Source organism: Sphaeramia orbicularis, chromosome 14, assembly GCF_902148855.1.
Source record: "Sphaeramia orbicularis chromosome 14, fSphaOr1.1, whole genome shotgun sequence".
NCBI classification, from domain to species: domain Eukaryota; kingdom Metazoa; phylum Chordata; class Actinopteri; order Kurtiformes; family Apogonidae; genus Sphaeramia; species Sphaeramia orbicularis.
In genome coordinates this window covers 3,970,193-3,988,192 of record NC_043970.1, presented here as the reverse complement: position 1 = coordinate 3,988,192, position 18,000 = coordinate 3,970,193, and the positions used below count along the sequence as shown (strand labels likewise).

General features: G+C 35.6%; 1 protein-coding gene across 2 annotated transcripts; it reads right to left on the bottom strand.

Annotated features, from left to right (window-relative positions):
• Positions 1–6,277: 6,277 nt before the first annotated feature.
• LOC115433426 (uncharacterized) lies at positions 6,278–15,942 on the bottom strand. Of its 2 annotated transcripts, none has more exons than XM_030154826.1 (2): positions 15,776–15,935; positions 6,278–10,471 (listed from the first exon to the last, which is right to left on the bottom strand). In XM_030154826.1, exon 2 carries the CDS (start codon positions 9,022–9,024, stop codon positions 7,666–7,668), a length of 1,359 nt encoding a protein of 452 aa, XP_030010686.1. In that variant the 5' UTR covers positions 9,025–10,471; positions 15,776–15,935; the 3' UTR covers positions 6,278–7,665. The 2 variants fall into 2 exon arrangements, with proteins under 2 accessions (XP_030010686.1, XP_030010687.1); XM_030154827.1 differs by having other exon boundaries at positions 8,499–10,471; positions 15,776–15,942.
• Between the last annotated feature and the right edge of the window lie 2,058 nt (positions 15,943–18,000).

Here is an 18,000-nt window from a genome sequence, read left to right as displayed (position 1 = left end):
TTGACATAAAATCCTTTCTGTATTTTTATGCTCAACATATTCCCCATATCTACTCAAACAGAGGCTGAACGCAAACGAGTCATGTGATCATTTTTTACTTTTGACCTTTTAACGCGTTGTTCTATTATTGTTCTCTCTGTATGTTTTAATTGTGATCGGTTGTTTTGTTACTTGTCCAGGGACCGTAGATGCAAACTAGTATGTAAGCTGCAATTTGGCAAATTTACATCTGATGTTTCAATGCAGATGTTGATTAATATGCACTATGCCAACCAAATAAATACACAAAATAAAAGCTTTTTGTCTGCGTGATGCATGACCATGCAACAAAAAGTGTTGCATGGCTCCTTGAACTAGTGCACACATAATAAATATAAGCAATGGAGAGCAAATTCTTAGTTGGTGTCTATAGAAAACCATAAGTACATGAAAAAGCTTCTATGGTGAAAAATAAAACAATAAAAAGCTTGAACAAAATATTACTCCACAACTATGAATCAATTTGGTTTACTTTGACTTGTTTTAAGATACAGTGACTGAACATGAAAAATAAGTGCTGTTTGCTAAAAACACACAAATTCAGCAGTAATTCAGACCATTTTTAAAGGAATTAATTTGTCTGAAACTGGATTGAAAATCAGCTGTGGACTCTGTCTCCATCTAGTGGTTGAATGTGGTTAAAGCATAAAGTGGTCGAAGAATAACTTACTGCTGGGCAAAGTTCAAGAAATGTTTTGTGAAAGAGAGAGAGGGTATGATTTAAGGGGAAAGTTAAATTTAAAGATTTATAAACCACGAACTATGTTAAAAAGTTTCTGTATCACCATCTGTGGAGTAAAACTGTGGAACAAATTGTGTGTGGAGATAAAACAAATATCAAACATAATTCAGTTAAAAAAAACATAAAGAACTGATTCTTGTGAGGTCCAGTATTTAATAATGACAATGAGGGCTGTTTGTTTATGGATAATGTTGAAATGATAAATCTGCTGTAATTATTGAAAAAAAATGGTTGAATTGTTGAGTCTGTTTGTATGACTGGACTGCCATGATCATATTGTTGTGTATAATTCAGTTACTGCATTATGTATTTGTTGTGGTTTGATGCTAAAACTTGGAAAAATGTATTGTTTGATTCTTGTATTAAGTCAGTGATAAATGTATAAAATCACTTGAGGGGTTGGATTAAATAAGTTTATACTTCTTCCTACTCCTTTTCAACCATGCAAAATTCAGACTTGCACATACTTGAAGATAGATTCCGTTCATTTAAATGTTATTTTGTTTTTGTCTTATTACCTCCGCCAAGGAGATTATGTTTTTGCCGGTGTTGGTTTGTCTGTTTGTCTGTCTGTCCGTGTGCCAGATAACTCAAAAAGTTATGGACGGATTTGGATGAAAATTTCAGGAAATTTTGATACTGGCATAAGGAACAAATGATTAAATTTTGGTGGTGATTGGGGGTGGGGGGGCAACTGATCTGCCTTGGCAGGGGTCTGCGCTCTCCAAGTGCTTTTCTAGTTTTGCTTTGTTTTGTTTTATTCTGTTTCTTTGCATGTTCAAAATAAATAAATAAATAAATGAAATCCACACAGTGACCAATGAACATCTCTGCTCCCAAACATGAGTTGAACGTTCTCTGATCTGACTTTCAACATCTTCCTTAGTCACCAACATGTTTCATTTGGAAAATACACAAGTCAAATTGCGTGCAGGAGACGAATGGAATCAGAGTATGGGATGCATCACTAACTGAAATATTACATAATAAAAAAGGCTTAGCAAAAATAATTAATTTCATTACGAATATCCATTTTTAAATTAACACGCACCACATTTGCAAATTGAATGAGAGGAAATTATGAACTCATTCATTTAATTAAGTAAATTTCAATATGTATGGAATGAGACCATTTAAATGCAAATTTGCTTCATCAGCTTAATATTATTTGAAACAATTACATAATAAATTCTAATTAGAAACTGAAAGTCTGTCATTACTAGTAGAGAACTATAATTAAAGCTGCATTATATACTAGGGCTTTTTCCTTTTATTTTACAAATCAGTTTACTCAAATCACATCCATTTCCTTCGTACTGGCTGATATTACAGTTATAATGTGCATGTTGACATGTGCTTTCACCACTGATTTAGTCTAGAACTGTCTATGGTTCTACAGCACTGCACAGTCCACATGTGGTTAACAAATTAGTTCAGATTTTCAAATATATTTTGGGCCTTTTTGCCTTTATTAGACATGGGAAAGATGGAAGAATGACATGAAGCCGCAGACCTAGACTGTGAAGAATACTACGATAGGGCCTAGGGTCATGCCAGATGCAGTTTACGAGGTGACCCACAGGAGCAGCACTAATTAACTCTAATTACCACCTCAGTTTGAGAAAAGACTCAGAAAGTCCAGAGGAAATATAAATATTTAAAAGTCAGGGGAGGAGAGCACAGTTGGATCTTGGTGACCTTTGACAGTGACCTGAGGCAGTATCACATGGAAAATCATCATGTTAATGTGATGGAGATAGAGCCACTGTCACTGAAAACAGAGCACTGAAAGGAAGTCTGAAAGTGGATTATAGAGGTAAAAATGCACAGAAACTTTTCTATGTTCATCTCAGATCAACCAAAAATAGCCAAAACATGTGCTGTGGTCACATAAGTCCACGTTTCAGCTTGGTTTCAGGAAAAGTTGGCCTGTTATGCTCTTTACACCAGGGGTCTCAAACTCATTTTCTTTCAGGGGCCACATTCAACCCAATCTGATCTCAAGTGGGCCGGACCACTAAAATAATAGCATGAAAAGCTATAAATAGTGACTTTGTTTTAGTGCAAAAAAACTAAACAAAACATTAAATTATGAAAACACTTACTTTTGTAAACTTTGCAAAACTGAAAAAAATAAAATTTCTTAAGAAAAATAAGTGTAATTTCAACAATATTATTCCTCAACTTATCATTTCTACATGAGTTTTCTGGATCAGATGTAATTAGACTAAATTTATTAACTTATTTATTTATTTGATGTATCTAACGTAGGGGTCTCAAACTCACTTTCTTTCAGCGGCCACATTCAGCCCGATTTGATCTCAACTGGGACGGACCAGTAAAATAATATCATATTAACCCATAAATAATGACAACTCCAAATTTTTGTCTTTGTTTTAGCGCAAAAAAACCCCATTAAATTATGAAAATCTGTACTTTTATAAACTATCCAAACAAAAACGATGTGAATAACCTGAAAAAAACTGAAATTTCTTAACAAAAATATGTGCAGTTTTAACAATATTATGGTTCAACTTATCATTTATACATGTGCATTATGGATCAGATCTACAAAGACACTAAATACCTAGTAACAGGCAGAAAATAGTTAAAATTGTGCTTAATTTTCTTTAGACATTTCAGGTTATTCACATTTTATTGTTACAGGATAGTTTGTAAATGTAAACATTTTCATAATTTAATGTTATTTTTTTCACTAAAACAAAGACAAAAATTTGAAATTGTCATTATTTATAGGCATAATGTAATATTTTTTTTTTTCACATTAAACCAAGAAGAAAATATGGAGTCATTTTTTTGTGTGTGGGTTATTCTGCTGTTATTATTTGACTGTAGATCATATTGGTCTGTATGTGGAACCGGAACTAAAATGAGTTCCACAGCCTTGACTGAGAAATTTTTGCACTTTGTAAATTCATCCCACAGGCCCAACTGGAACCTTTGGCGGGCTGCATTTGGCCCCCAGGCCGCATGTTTGACACCCCTGCTTTACACTAAAAAACGAAAACATCCCAAAGACCACTTCATTTTCCTTAATAGTGTTGTAAAGGCTGCTGTCCCATTATATAAAAACAAAAAAGGTTGTTGTGGGTCCTGAGGTGTTTTTAAAAGTAAACTTTTTTTCTCTTCAGTATCTATGGGTGTGGACATGTTTGATGTGATGATGAAATGGTGCAATTTTGAAATTTAAAAAAATGCACTATGAACTGAAATTAAATTCATTTTTACAGAAATCCAATCTGTGTAAATAAACGGATTAATCTGCATTTTCTCATCTAATATTATCTCATGTTTCTTACTCCCCCAAAATAACTGCAGCTGATCAGGTCAAAGACGAGGAATTAAAACACTTAACTGGATCACAGGAAGTGACAGAAAAGAAAAAATATAAATATATACAAGAGGTTCATTTTGATGTCTATGCTTTAATTTAACTGGAATGAAGGCGATATTAAACCTCAACAGACGTAAAGTCTCTGATTAGAGGAGGCAGATGTGCACTGAATTGTTCTGAAGCAAACATTTACACATACTGTACACAGAGGAGAAGTCCTCAAAGACAGCCTGATATTTTACTTAAGTATATGCTTCATGCACATGAGAAACTGAACGGAGATTTGGATTTCTGCAGGACAAGTTGTAATGGTGTAACTTCTCAAACATACTAACACCCTTCAGGTAATTATGAAGTGTTCAGCATAAGAAGGCCAGACACAATTCATGAGCAGAGGACATGTTCTGGTCTCCTGTCTGTTTTGCCCACTTTGGATTTATTTTATAAATAGGTGTGTCTGGTTCAGTCAAATGCATAATTATGTCTATAAAATCATTTTGGACCATGTTCAGTGATGCATGACTCAGTTACTGAAGTAAAACAGTCATATCCATCATCTCCAAAATGGATCCCTTTATCTTGATAATGTCTATAATACTAAGAAATAAGACCATGGATGGGAACTAAAAGTAGATGTTACATTTATTAAGCAACAAAACTAAAACTGAACTTGAGTTGAATAGCCTTCCATTAGAATATGTCAAAACCTACAAGTACCTTGGACATATTGCATCTGATAATCTTAGAGATGATAATGACATTCAAACTAAAGTTAGGAGTCTTTATGGCAGGGGTAATTTTATCTCTCGCAGGTTTTATTTTTGTTCCACTACTGTTAAGAATAAATTGTTCATATCTTTTTGCTCAAACATTTATCTCCGTTACTTATGGATTAATTTTAAACGTTGTACTGCTCACTCAGTCAGAGTTGCTTTTAACAATGCGTTCCGTATTATACATGGGTTTTATCGTAGCTGTAGTGCTAGTGGTATGTTGTTTTAATAATGTTCGCTCTTATTATGAGATGTTACAGAAAACAATTTTGGATTTTATACTGCGTTTAAGTCACTCTAGAAATGTTGTGATTTTTTACAATTGTTAATTCTGACTTTTATACTGATTCTACACTTGTTAAATACTGGCACCAGCATCTTTATACTTGTTATTGAAGATAAGGTGTGTACATGCGTGTCGTTTTTACATTTATAACCCTTTTTTTTTTTTTTAATGCTCATTATACTCTATGGACTGTAACTATTTATATGTCTGATACAAATAAATAAATGAAATGAATTGAAAATAAATGAAAAATATATTCTTATTTCTTAAAGACACATTTAGGTGATCAGTTGGATGTTCCATTCACTCCTGCATGGAATGGATCATTTTTAAGCTTTCTTAGTTGTCCTTCACATTGAACATCTGTCCCTCCTCAGATTCCACAGCTGATATATTTGATGGATAAATATAGTGTGTTGAACATATTTACACCAATAGAATCTACAAGGTGGGAAAGAATGTTCTTTCAGATTTAAAAGTCAAACCTAATGATTTGACTGGATTTTCCACCATGATATTCAAATGAGTTCAGGTCAAAGGTCATGTTTGGTCATTCTATGGAGCTGCAGACGGATTAAAGGCACTATATTCAGTATTATATGAATTAATGATATAGAAGTGGATCCAACTGCATCAGAGCTTTGATGAGATTTGGAGTAAATATTGCTCTTTCATGGTGATGTCAAATGGGGCTGAGTTCAGCATGTGGAGGTTTAGATAGCTGGACAAGATCAATATATGGAATCAGCAGATGGATCCTTCTAGGAATCCAACATTCAGCTATTTCTGAGTAAGTCTGTGACAGTGGGACAGAAAGGAGACAAACCCTTTACAAAAGATGTGCTGCTCCATTTTATTTTATTTTTTCCACAAGTGTTTTATCTGTGGGTTTTTTTGTTTAGACCAATGCATCGTCATTTTGTTTTTGCATATCTATGATAGAAATGTTTAAATGATAAATAATCTGACAATCTGATATGATAATCCATAAGGTTAACAATTAAAGATATACCACACGACAGCCATGAGAAAACAAAGCAGTGTGCATGGAAACAAATGTCAATCAGCTTTGAAGTCAGGTTGACACCATCCTCACAGTTTCTTAAGTCTGTGTCAAAATGTGGTATTTGTTCTCTCATTGTTTTAATTTCACTAAAATCTAAGCTCTCACCTAATTTAATGACTTTTCCAGGTTTGTTATGATTGTGGGAACCCTGTATGTTCATTAAAACTGGACTGAGACACGAGTTCTTTGTTGCTCTGGGACTTTAATGATCTTTGCAAATTACTGAAATAACAAAGGAAAATACGTGCGTTCAATACATTACTGGGCTTCAGGGAATGCATAGCACATGTCATTTGTGTACAGAATATTTATACAGTCTGAAATGAGACGTAAAACCATCAACACACCTTAATGTACATTTGTTTTCTCTGAACCATCAGTGAACAGTGTTCAGCACTTCAATGAAGCTAAATTAAAAGCAAATGAAACTTTGTCTTGAGTTAAAAAAAAATTAAAAATAGGGCAAAAACTTTAAAATACAAATATGTCCAATCTGTGAAAATATATTTTCTCAACACATGCATTGTAACATTTTTAGCAAATAGCAAGTTGGCCAAAATTACTTGAATCATATTTGTCAAGAACTGATCTTTCAAATTTCAGTGTCCGTTAATCTAACCACATGAGTTCAGGAACATTTAACCAAACAAATTTCTGTTACAGTTGGCTCATCTACCCAGTAGAAGCACACAACCTTAAGACAGGAACAGTTTAGATCATTGTCATGATGTTATTTTTCTAAACCAAAACTGAGGAATCATAAATTGAAAAAATGTCTCTAAAGTTGCATCAAAACTGAATAATGTACTGACTCAAATTATACTGAAAAGAATATTAAGAAAAACAGTGACAAAGTGCAGGTGCATCTGACCTGTATTAGATTCTTTACCATGTTCTGCCGACTGTAATCAGAGTCCTACAACACTTACTACATGAATATCCATCGGAGGCAGATGTACTTCACATCACCATTTATTACCAGTGATCTGGTGGACATACAGCTTCTACTGATGCATTACAATATGACCCACTCCTATTCAAATGTGATTCAGCACAAGCAGACAAAGTATTATAGTTTAATCTAATTGCTGTCGTTCTTGCTAAGACGTTTTTCCTTAATTATTTCTGATTCTGCAGTTCAGTATGTACAGTTAACACTGATTCGTTTTGATTTCTAAGTATTTTCAGATGGCAGCGAATAAGTTGATAAGCCGTAGAAACCTACTGATTGAAACTTGTCAAATACATGACTGCTTATATATGGAATGAACTTGAATACTTCTTGTAGGAGCTCAATGAGAAAAAAAAAAACCAAAACAAAAATCAATGCATCAGATCCTTAGCGTGATGGCACATATACTGATGATGATGTCCACATATGCTGTAAAGTCAATGCCCTGCAGATTACTCCACCTCTACTTCTATGTCAACGGGCTTTAATTGTTGGACAAATTCCACCTCGTTGTCATCGCTGTTACGGTGCAGCTCGCTGTAACTGTCATCTGGCTCCTCTTTGCAGGTGACCACTGAAGCCTTAGAAGACACAAAAGGCAGCTCAAACACTTTCTTCATGTAATCTCCCTTCCTTCTATTTTTGCCCACCATGGCTAACACCTGTGATGCGATTGACCAAGCGAACTGCACCTTCTGATGGTTTTGTGAGCTCAGATCAAAGTTATACTCCAGAATCTCATAGAGAGCTGGCACATAGCGGTTGCAGTTGCTCTCTACGTAATGGTGTATCTCAAAAAGAGCTGCTCTTGTCAGGACATGCAAATCCAGTTTTTCTTTCACATCTGGTTTAGAATGGATGTCGAGGTCCAGTCCAATATGCTGGCAGACATCATAGCTGCATACAACCTCTGGCTCTTGATGTGTGTTACCATTGACAACTGGCACTTCTCTGGCTTGCACTGATGGACCTGTATCCAAATCCTCTGGTCCGTCTTCAGTTTTCGTTGGAATGAGCTGTGGAACAGTGCTGGGAATAACAAGTGTGTCTGACCACTTGCTAATCCGTGCTGATCCAATTGCCTTTTTCATCCCGTGCTTCTGTGTTAAGTACCACCTCTGGATGGCCTTTGACGCCTCTGTTGAACAATCCTGCAAATTAATGTTAAAATTGTGTTCGAGGATATCATTGACAATTTCGCGAGCTGTCCCGCACAGTTCTCTCACAAAAGAGATCATTTCCATGACCGCGCCGTTGGTCAGGACCATCAAATCAAGCTTTTCGCTTGCTGGACGTGGTTCTACCGCCCAAATGTTTATCCCTATTTTGCTGCAGTATGGGTATGACTTTGGATCTGTCTGCTGATTTTCATCTGGCACTGCTGGATCTGGCTCTGGCTGAACACTCCATCCACTTTGTAGATCACTGGTCACATCCACCATATTGTACACTTCTGGGAACTGAATACACTTGTTGAGAAACTCAGCTTTTCCTCTACAAGAATGGTTCTGTAGGAGCTTTTCTTTTGTGATCATGTAAAAGAGAAAATTGCGCTGATGCAACTCATCCTGGAAGACAAGGCCAAAGTTGTTTTCAAGAAGGCTTAAGAAGAAATTTCCTAAACTTTTTGTCATTGCAGTTGCAAATTTATTCACTTCAAACAGAGTTGAGTTGGTAAGCAATTGTAGATCCAAGGTCTGCTTTCTTCCTGAGCCTATATTAAAGTCTAAACCGATGTCTCTGCAGCGGGGATACATGTCATTCACTTTGCTAGACATTAAGATCTGCTTTGTACGAGCAGCACGTCTCATCCATAGCTTATGCTTTGGTGTTTCACATTTGTGTTGTCATGTGCATCTTCAGAAAACATACTTGTGATATTTTGATAGGCTGCTTTGGTTGAACAGCGGTTAAACTGGCCACTTGTGTGAAGTGACACAGGAGACAGACAACTCTCCTCATCTTCCTGTTTGACCTCTACTGTCTCTTCCAGCCGCTCTTCTACATTTGATAAACCTTCAGTATTCGTCTCAAAATCAACTGGACACATGTATGACAGGTTACTATGCTCCCAGAATTCTGGAGTTTCACAGTCCAACTGCCTCAGTGTTGATCGTCTCTTAGTGGTAATCGGTAAATCTTCAAAATCAACATCAAGTATTTTTCTTTTTTTACACTGCCGTTTGGAGTGCTTTGGGATCTGAAAGGTCTCCTTCAGGAAAGCAGCCTTGCTCTCAGGCGTAAGGCAGGTATGTTTTCTCTCCATGAGTTTGGAAATGTGCAGGCGAAAGAATAACGTTTCAAACGTATGACCAAAGTTTTGTTTGACCAAATCCCGGATAATTTGATTTTGCGTTCCAGATAGTAGCTTGGAAAAGTCTAACAGTTCAACCATCACACCAATGGTTAGCAGATTTGGGTCAAGTTTCTGCCTGGGTGTGTCCTTTGGTGGAATCACCAGAGTGACACCATTAGTTAGACAGTTCGGGTAGGCATCAGTCATTAGCTTTAATTCGATTCCCCCTGGCTTCTTTATCATGAATGCACCGTCTGCCTGCTGAGTTGCTGAAGACTGACTGCTACTGTCTTTAGTGAGGACTGAAATATCCATTTCACTCCATTTAGGGCTGTAGCACTTTACTAATTCTGTAGGCTCCACTGGGCCTGGTAAGATGAAGATCTCTTGATACCTTTGAGTCTTAGGCTTCATTTGTTCCTTTAAGAACTTTACTCTATTGTGAATTCGTGCTGCGTAGTTGAAGTGCTGCCTCCTGTTGTGAGGGTCCAAACCAAGGTCAAAGTTGAAGTCTAGCATCTCAAACAAGAAATACATTTCAGACTTATTCACCGTTTTGGCAAATTCACAAATCTCCAGCATGACACCATTGGTCAGCAGACAACGATCTAGCTTTTCTGTCCTTTCAAACGCTGCGTTGAAGTCCAAACCGATTTCCACCGACTGTGGGAAGGGAATTGGACCTTTCTGATACCTGATCCCGTGCTGGATGCGACGCTGCCAGACATAACTGTGACTGATGTAGTTGCTCTCCATGTTGACAACTGATGTTCGGATCAGTCAGTCCTGGTAGACGAGGTTCACTTGACTTGAAAGTTACACCACGACAGTAGCAGTAAAAGAATATTTTGTGATCGAAGCAGTAACCCAGGAACTGGATCCAAAATTATTCCCAGATGCCTTTTGTAGAAGAAATCTAGTTACTAGGGGACAGATATTCACACCAGCTTCGTCTCCTCAATCTGTAAAAAGAGAAAAAACAAAGACTATGTTACTTATACAGCAATAAGATTTTTTTTTTTTTTTTTTGAGTTATAGTCGTAAAAAGAAAAAGTATAGGTCATTCAAACCAGCTCTATGCCCTATCTGACCATTATGGATTTGAAGAAAATAAATGAAATAAGCTGTTTAAATTGTGGGAACTAAACACCTAACCCTCTACTTTAAACACGTTTACATGTGTGAGTTCTGGTATTGCAGCTTTTAGAGAAAAATAGGATGATTCATGTATTTTATATACCTAAACAATCGCCTGTTTGTTGAAATTTGGTGGAAATAAGCACTAAACATCTAAGAAACCCAGACAATCGATTGTAACATGTTTATGGAAGTAGTAGTGGCTGAAATCAAACTGAAAAAATATTTCCCACCTTAACAATGAATATTTTATAACATTAATACAACAACTATTTACTTACTCCACTCCCAAGAAAGATTATATATTTTAATTTCCTTCAAAAAATTTTTGTTAAAATTGTTCAGATTCACAGCAGATGTAGGCTGTTGAAAATTAACACAGTAAAAGTGGAGCTACTCTCATTTGAAGTAGTACCACATTTTAACCAGTAGATATCAGTCACACACAGTTGGTCTAATCAGCTGAGGAGCACAAGAAATGAAGAGGAAATGTAGCCTAAAGCTTATGTAGAGAAATCGTGATGATGATTAGTTGGAGCTTTGGTTGAAACAATATGCTTCATAGATTAAAAAGCACAATTTCTCATCCTTTTCGTGTTTAATATCCACTTAGGCAAGGTGGGCATGACATAATATTACATTATACATTTAATATGCAAAGCTAAAGGACTTTCCAAAAGTAGCAACTGTGATCATATTAATCAGAAATTGTATTCACAAATAAATATTAAATAATAAACATTAAATTCTTAACACCAATTTGCCACCAGCACCCAAAGACCGTACATTTTTAACCCATAAAGATAGATTCTGTTATTCCTATCTTTCCTGAAAAAGTCACTTTTTCTTCATTTTTCTCAGTTTTTGATATAATAACCCTCAACTTTAATTTGAGCTTTTATGAACATCTACATGATCAGTAAATTAAATATAGGAAAATACCTGATTTTCACTGAAAAAATACCAAATACAGAGGATAATTTTATAATAAATGTTGATGAATCACTTAAGATAAGTTAAATAAAGAGAAAAATTAATGTGGGAAGTGCCACAAAAGTAGCATTGGGTCTTAATGGGTTAAGATAGTTAAATACTGTTTAAACTGTGTTTACAGAGATGTGCATACACTGTTGCCCGGTATGTCCAACCAAATAACATTTTACGTTCCCTAACAGTTGCCTCAGGTGTTGTCTGCCATTAAAGAGTGACTTCCGTTTCATGGATGAACACTATGTGAAATGTGAAAAAAACAAAACAAAACAAAACAAAAAAAACACTGCAGCTCATTTGCATTATTCAGGACACTGGATAAGAATGTACAGGGTGGGGAAACAAAATTTACAATGAACATTTAGTTGTTTTTTCTCAGCAGGCACTACGTCAGTTGTTTTGAAACCAAACATATATTGATGTCATAATCATACCTAACACTATTATCCATACCTTTTCAGAAACTTTTGCCCATATGAGTAATCAGGAAAGCAAACGTCAAAGAGTGTGTGATTTGCTGAATGCACTTGTCACACCAAAGGAGATTTCAAAAACAGTTGGAGTGTCCATAAAGACTGTTTATAATGTAAAGAAGAGAATGACTATGAGCAAAACCATTACGAGAAAGTCTAGAAGATACTATTAAAGAAGAATGGGAGAAGTTGTCACCCGAATATTTGAGGAACACTTGCACAAGTTTCAGGAAGCGTGTGAAGGCAGTTATTGAGAAAGAAGGAGGACACATAGAATAAAAACATTTTCTATTATGTCAATTTTCTTGTGGCAAATAAATTCTCATGACTTTCAATAAACTAATTGGTCATACACTGTCTTTCAAACCCTGCCTCAAAATATTGTAAATTTTGTTTCCCCACCCTGTATGTCATTTCACTGTCACATCAGTCAAACACAAAGTCAGAGAAAACAGCCCTGAAGTGTCTGGATAATCAGTAAAACCCAGAACAACCAACGTGAACATCAGCTCATCAACTGATGTTGCGGTCACAAAGACAAAAGATGTTCCCTGACTGCTGTTATTCACTAGTATATTTTTCTCCTTTTCTAAACTCAGTGCTTATACTTCATCTGATCATCATAGTTTCAACACTGACACCCACTTTGGCGTGAGGGAGAGGCAGGGTTGTTGTTCACGTCACGTCTGTAACCTCCATGAAAAAGTGTCCGGGTGAAAGGAGTAAACTAATAATTCAATCAATCTATGTGACAGAATGCTTTAAATCACTCTTACAAATAACTATGCCACAAATTCTTTTTCCGTACTAGGCCAACTCATGACCCCCTCTCACTAAAAATATTTTGTAAAAATTCCAGATCTGTATCATTCACATTGATCATTTCAGGTTGGAACCACCAGAATCCCAGATTAATCCACAAGACTTTCATCCCAGCAAGATGTTGATTTGATGCTGCTCCTCAAGGCAGGGGTGGTGCGCACAGTGCTTGCCCATCAACGTCGGGGGAAGGGGCTTCGCAGGGAAATCACTCTGCAAAGCCTACACAGCCTCCTGGGCATCACAGGAGCACGGAAAAGAAGAGCCATCAGAACAGCTTCTGAGGTTGCAGTGAAAGCCTCACAACGGCTGTGGATCAGGAGGGACAAGGAGTGGGCGAGCACTTCTTGGGCACAGGCCGGGAACTGATCACTTCCAGTCGTGTAGCCTAGGTGAGGGGGTCTGAAGTTGAAAGAACCGAAACCCCCCTGCGACCCCAGGTACAATCACTGATGATGTGTCCAAGAAACAGCATCACAAGATGTATGTAAGAACCTGAGGGATTACCAGAAGTCTGTTGGGAGCCGGTCCAACACCTGAACTTCCACCTACAGTGAGTCTGACTTACATAAATACTTTACAGTTATGTTAAAGTGTAAAAAATATTTAAGATTCATTCTTTTGGGACAAATAAGTCTGCCATAGTTTGTGTAATTAATAAAAACAACTGTATGTACAGGGAAATGTGACAAATGCTTAACATATTATCAACTTTGTTATAATGCCATTTAATGCAGAATTTCAAGTCACATACAACAACAAAGAACCATCCCAGTCTAAGCCTCCAGAAACCTGAGAAAACAAGTGGAAAACCAGTAATTTGACTGCAACTTGCCTATTTATTATATAAGAGTGAAACGATTCCTCAAGTTATTCGAGTACCTTGATTACAAAAAATGATTGAGGAATTTTCTCTGCCTCGAGGAATCGCTTATTTAATTGTAAAGCTCAAAACACGGCATTTCGCACTTAATGTGGCACAACGTGCTTACGTCACTCACGCAGAGGAAGTTGACGGAGGATGTGGAAGTGCTCGGATGAAGCAGCGGGAAGATGGAAGAGGCGAGTGAATACAACAATGATGAAGAAAGACAAAAAAATAAATAAAGAGAAAATGTCGGAAGTGTGGAAGCATTTCAGACTGAACAGCAAGGTGAACGTCATGTCATGTATCCGTTGTAACACGGCCCTTCCATGCCACAACAGCACATCTCCGATGTAGTATCTTCTCATAAGACACCCAGAATGGAGCGGAGGACCCCAGATAAAAATAAAATTAATGTTGGGCAAATCCACGAGATTAACATTAATGTACCTTACTAACATAACGTTAGCCCTACAGAGGGCTAGGTTTGTGTTAATTGTGGCTACTGTCGAATGTGTGGCTAGTTTATTACGATTGTGACAAGCATAGATTCAGGCAGTGAGCCGTGCACCCGTGATTTGCATGGCTAATTTCACAAAAGCACAGCCAAAATGGTGCACGGGTTGCTGAAAGTTTTCTCTTACCTAGTCACGGCCTGATTTTGGCAAAATCCAACTAGTTTTTGCAAAAATGAAGCGAAACATCAATTAACTGGACGTGTGTGTGTGTGTGTGTATGTGTGTGTGGGGGGGGTACTGACACAGACAGATAAGGTGGGGTGGCCATTGCCCTGATTCTCCTGAATATAGCAGAAATGTGTAAAACTGTTCATGCACGGACTCATTCCAACTTCCCGTTCAAAAGTTCTTGCCTCTTTTATGCCACAACGCATTCCTGTTTTGTCTAAATTGTAAATTCTGAAACTTACAGCCGCCAAAGTTCAGTCGCACAACAAAAAGGCAATGTTTATGCGTTTTGTTTTTTTTTTATTATTTATTAATGCCTTATATTTTTGATACTTACAAGAAATACTAAGTTGAAAGTAATTAAATTTCATTTATTTTTATTTGTGTTTTATTATTTTATTTGTGTTTGCAATTGCCTCTGGAAATGTTTCTAGTCAAGAAAATACATTTTGTTGCGTATGTACAATATGAATCTAAGAGATAAAACTGTTAAATATAAAAAAAAAAAAAAGGAAACCAATTGGTCCTTCATTATTAAGAGAAATACCTTATTTCCTCTTGCTTATATGTAATTGCTCTTTAACCAAGCAAAAATAAGTTTTCTCTGATTACTTGATTAATCGAAGGAATTTTCAGTAGAATACTTGAATACAAAAATATTCGATAGCTGAAGCCCTAATATTATAAAAGGATCATGGTTGAGTCTACAGCAAAATATTCTAATATGATCTTTTAGGTCAGATTACCCTGTTTGCAACATTACCCATGTGTGAGTTTTCCTTTGTGGCTGGTTACACAAAGCTGAGCTGAATGAGGTCTTCAACAACAGTCGTAATGAGTCTGTGTTCTGCTGCCTAATTACATAATTAATCATAATAATCATTCCATTTCTTATTGGTTTAATAGGAAGTGTACCCATTTTTAAAAGCTTCGTTTTACCAGCGTGTTGTGAACGTAGCACTGTAATAACTGGCGTTTCTATGCGTTTTAGATCTGCACCACAATGGCCGCCACGTGCACACTTCATTATAAAGTACTACAATACGGAATACTGACCTCAATATGAAAATTATTGTGACTGACAGTGCAAGATACTCTAAGTAACTGAATTTACCATTTATCTGTGAACACAGACCAGTTAACGAGACGATAAACAAGGAAACAAAAGTGTAGGTGTAAGTGTAAACAAAGTGATATGTTAGCTTCTCATAGGTGAATTAGCCCAAAACAAAGCTAGCATTAGCCTCACCATACACAGACTCACGGTGAGCATTTGTCAACTAAACACACACTTACCTAATGGAAGACGAGGGTAATAAGGTTGTCAAAAAGGGTAGTGAAGTCAGAGGTGCATTTAAAACCCCAGGATGGAGCTGAGTGTGCAGACAGCCTTCTGTGGCTGCAACACGCCGCCAAAACATGGGAACGAACGGGATGACGTCATCACGGGGCTGCGTTCACGGACGCACGGAGAAACCCGATTTTAGAGCTAACAAACAAAACCGATATCAGAGAAGCGGGAATTTGGTCTTGTCTGGCAAAGCAACTTGTCATTTTAAATGTTAGTTATTTCATAGATTACTTTTTAAAGAAAAGATTTTTTTCCTTGAAAAGAGAAAAGCTGTTTCCGCCCGGTTTCGAACAGGGGACCTTTCTCCCATTCATTCTCTGTGGTAGTCCTTAACACTACGGATGTAATATATATTTGGCCACAGCGTACGTTGGCGCTGTTGAGTAGTTTCCTCCCATGACGGGCAGCCGCACTAAGCTCCATCAATCTGTTTTATTTCGAATATAACATTAAAAACCAAAAAAAAACCAAGAATATTTAATATAAAAAGAAATCATATTCGAAAAGGAGCAGGATGAATTTGAACTTATATACTCCCGCCCCCTTACCCCATCCTTCTACCTAATTCCCATGTCAGATCCCATAAGTAACTCAACAAATCCTGCACATATCAGACTAATTCTGACTAAGCACAAACACAAACATGCTATACATATCAAAAATAGACTCTGTCCATTTCATAACAATAATATACATATCAAAAATATGCTGTCCCTTTTATAATAATAATACACATATTAAAAATAAACTCTATTTATCATTATTATTATTATTATTATTATTACTATTAATAATAATAATAATAATAATAATAATAATAATAATAATAATAATAATACACATATCAAAAACCAAACTAAACAATGCCCATTTCTTATCAGTAATATACATATTAAAAAAAACTCTGTCCATTTGGTCATATTTTTTAACATTTTGGATTTCATTGTCTTTTTTATATGTGCTATTTAATTTAATTGCCTTCGTTTTATCATTCAGGTTGTTCCATAAGTGGATTCCTTTCCCTGTGCTGAATGTTGACCAACAGAGAATCTCTATTTGCTTCAAACATGATTTTTAATATACTGTACTTAACCAGATCATAAAAGTTTAATATTTTTAGTTGATGAAATAATGGATGTGTTGTATCTCTGTAGCCTTTTCTACTTATTATACATATGGCTCTTTTTTGTAGAATGATAATCAGTTGCACATGTGTTTTACAAGCATTTCCCCAAACCTCCACACAATATGTTAGATATAGTACAATTAAAGAGTTATACAAACTATATAGCATGGAATTGTTTAATAAATCCTTTTCTCTATGTAATATGGCAATTGTTATAGTGATCTTTGTCCTCATATGATTTATGTGTGATTTCCAAGTTAAGTTTTCATCAAGCATTTCCCCCAAAAAGTTTTTTTTTCCTCAAGTCTATTTATTGCACAGCCATCTATATTTATTTCTTCACGTGCCTCCCTCCTTCTGTTACTAAATATCATCAAATTTGTTTTCCCAAGATTTTAGGATAATTTACTTATATCACACCCTCTTTTTACTTTTTTTGAAATGTTCTTTAACCACCTCCATAACCTGCGTTATGTTTTCCCCAGAATAAAACAAAGTTGTGTCATCTGCAAACAATATATACTTAAACACACTTAAACACACTGGACAAGTTAATATATATATATATATATATATATATATATATATATATATATATATATATATATATATATATATATATATATATATATATGTGTATATATATATATATATATATATATATACACACATATATTTTGTCATACTTGTTTATTTATATTTATTTATTTATTTAGTTTACTGGTAATTTATGTTTTCTAGAGGCTGGATTTTTTGGCCATTAGTGTTTTGGCTGATTATGTGTTCATTCAAAGTTGATTTTACTTAAAACCCAAACAGCCCATACTGTTATTTTTTTTTTCACAAGCACAGCCTGTGACCTAATTCCGCCATAACTGATAACACACTGCATAAGTACACATTAGAAAACATGTTTCATGTTTTTGAAAATGAAAGCAAAGGGCTTTTTTAAAATTTAATAATAATAATAATAATAATAATTATTATTATTATTATTATTATTATTATTATTATTATTATTATTATTATTATTATTATTATTAT

Excerpts from the sequence above, each read along its gene's own strand:
- LOC115433426 (XM_030154826.1), bottom strand. The coding sequence starts at position 9,024 with ATGAGACGTGCTGCTCGTACAAAGCAGATCTTAATGTCTAGCAAAGTG.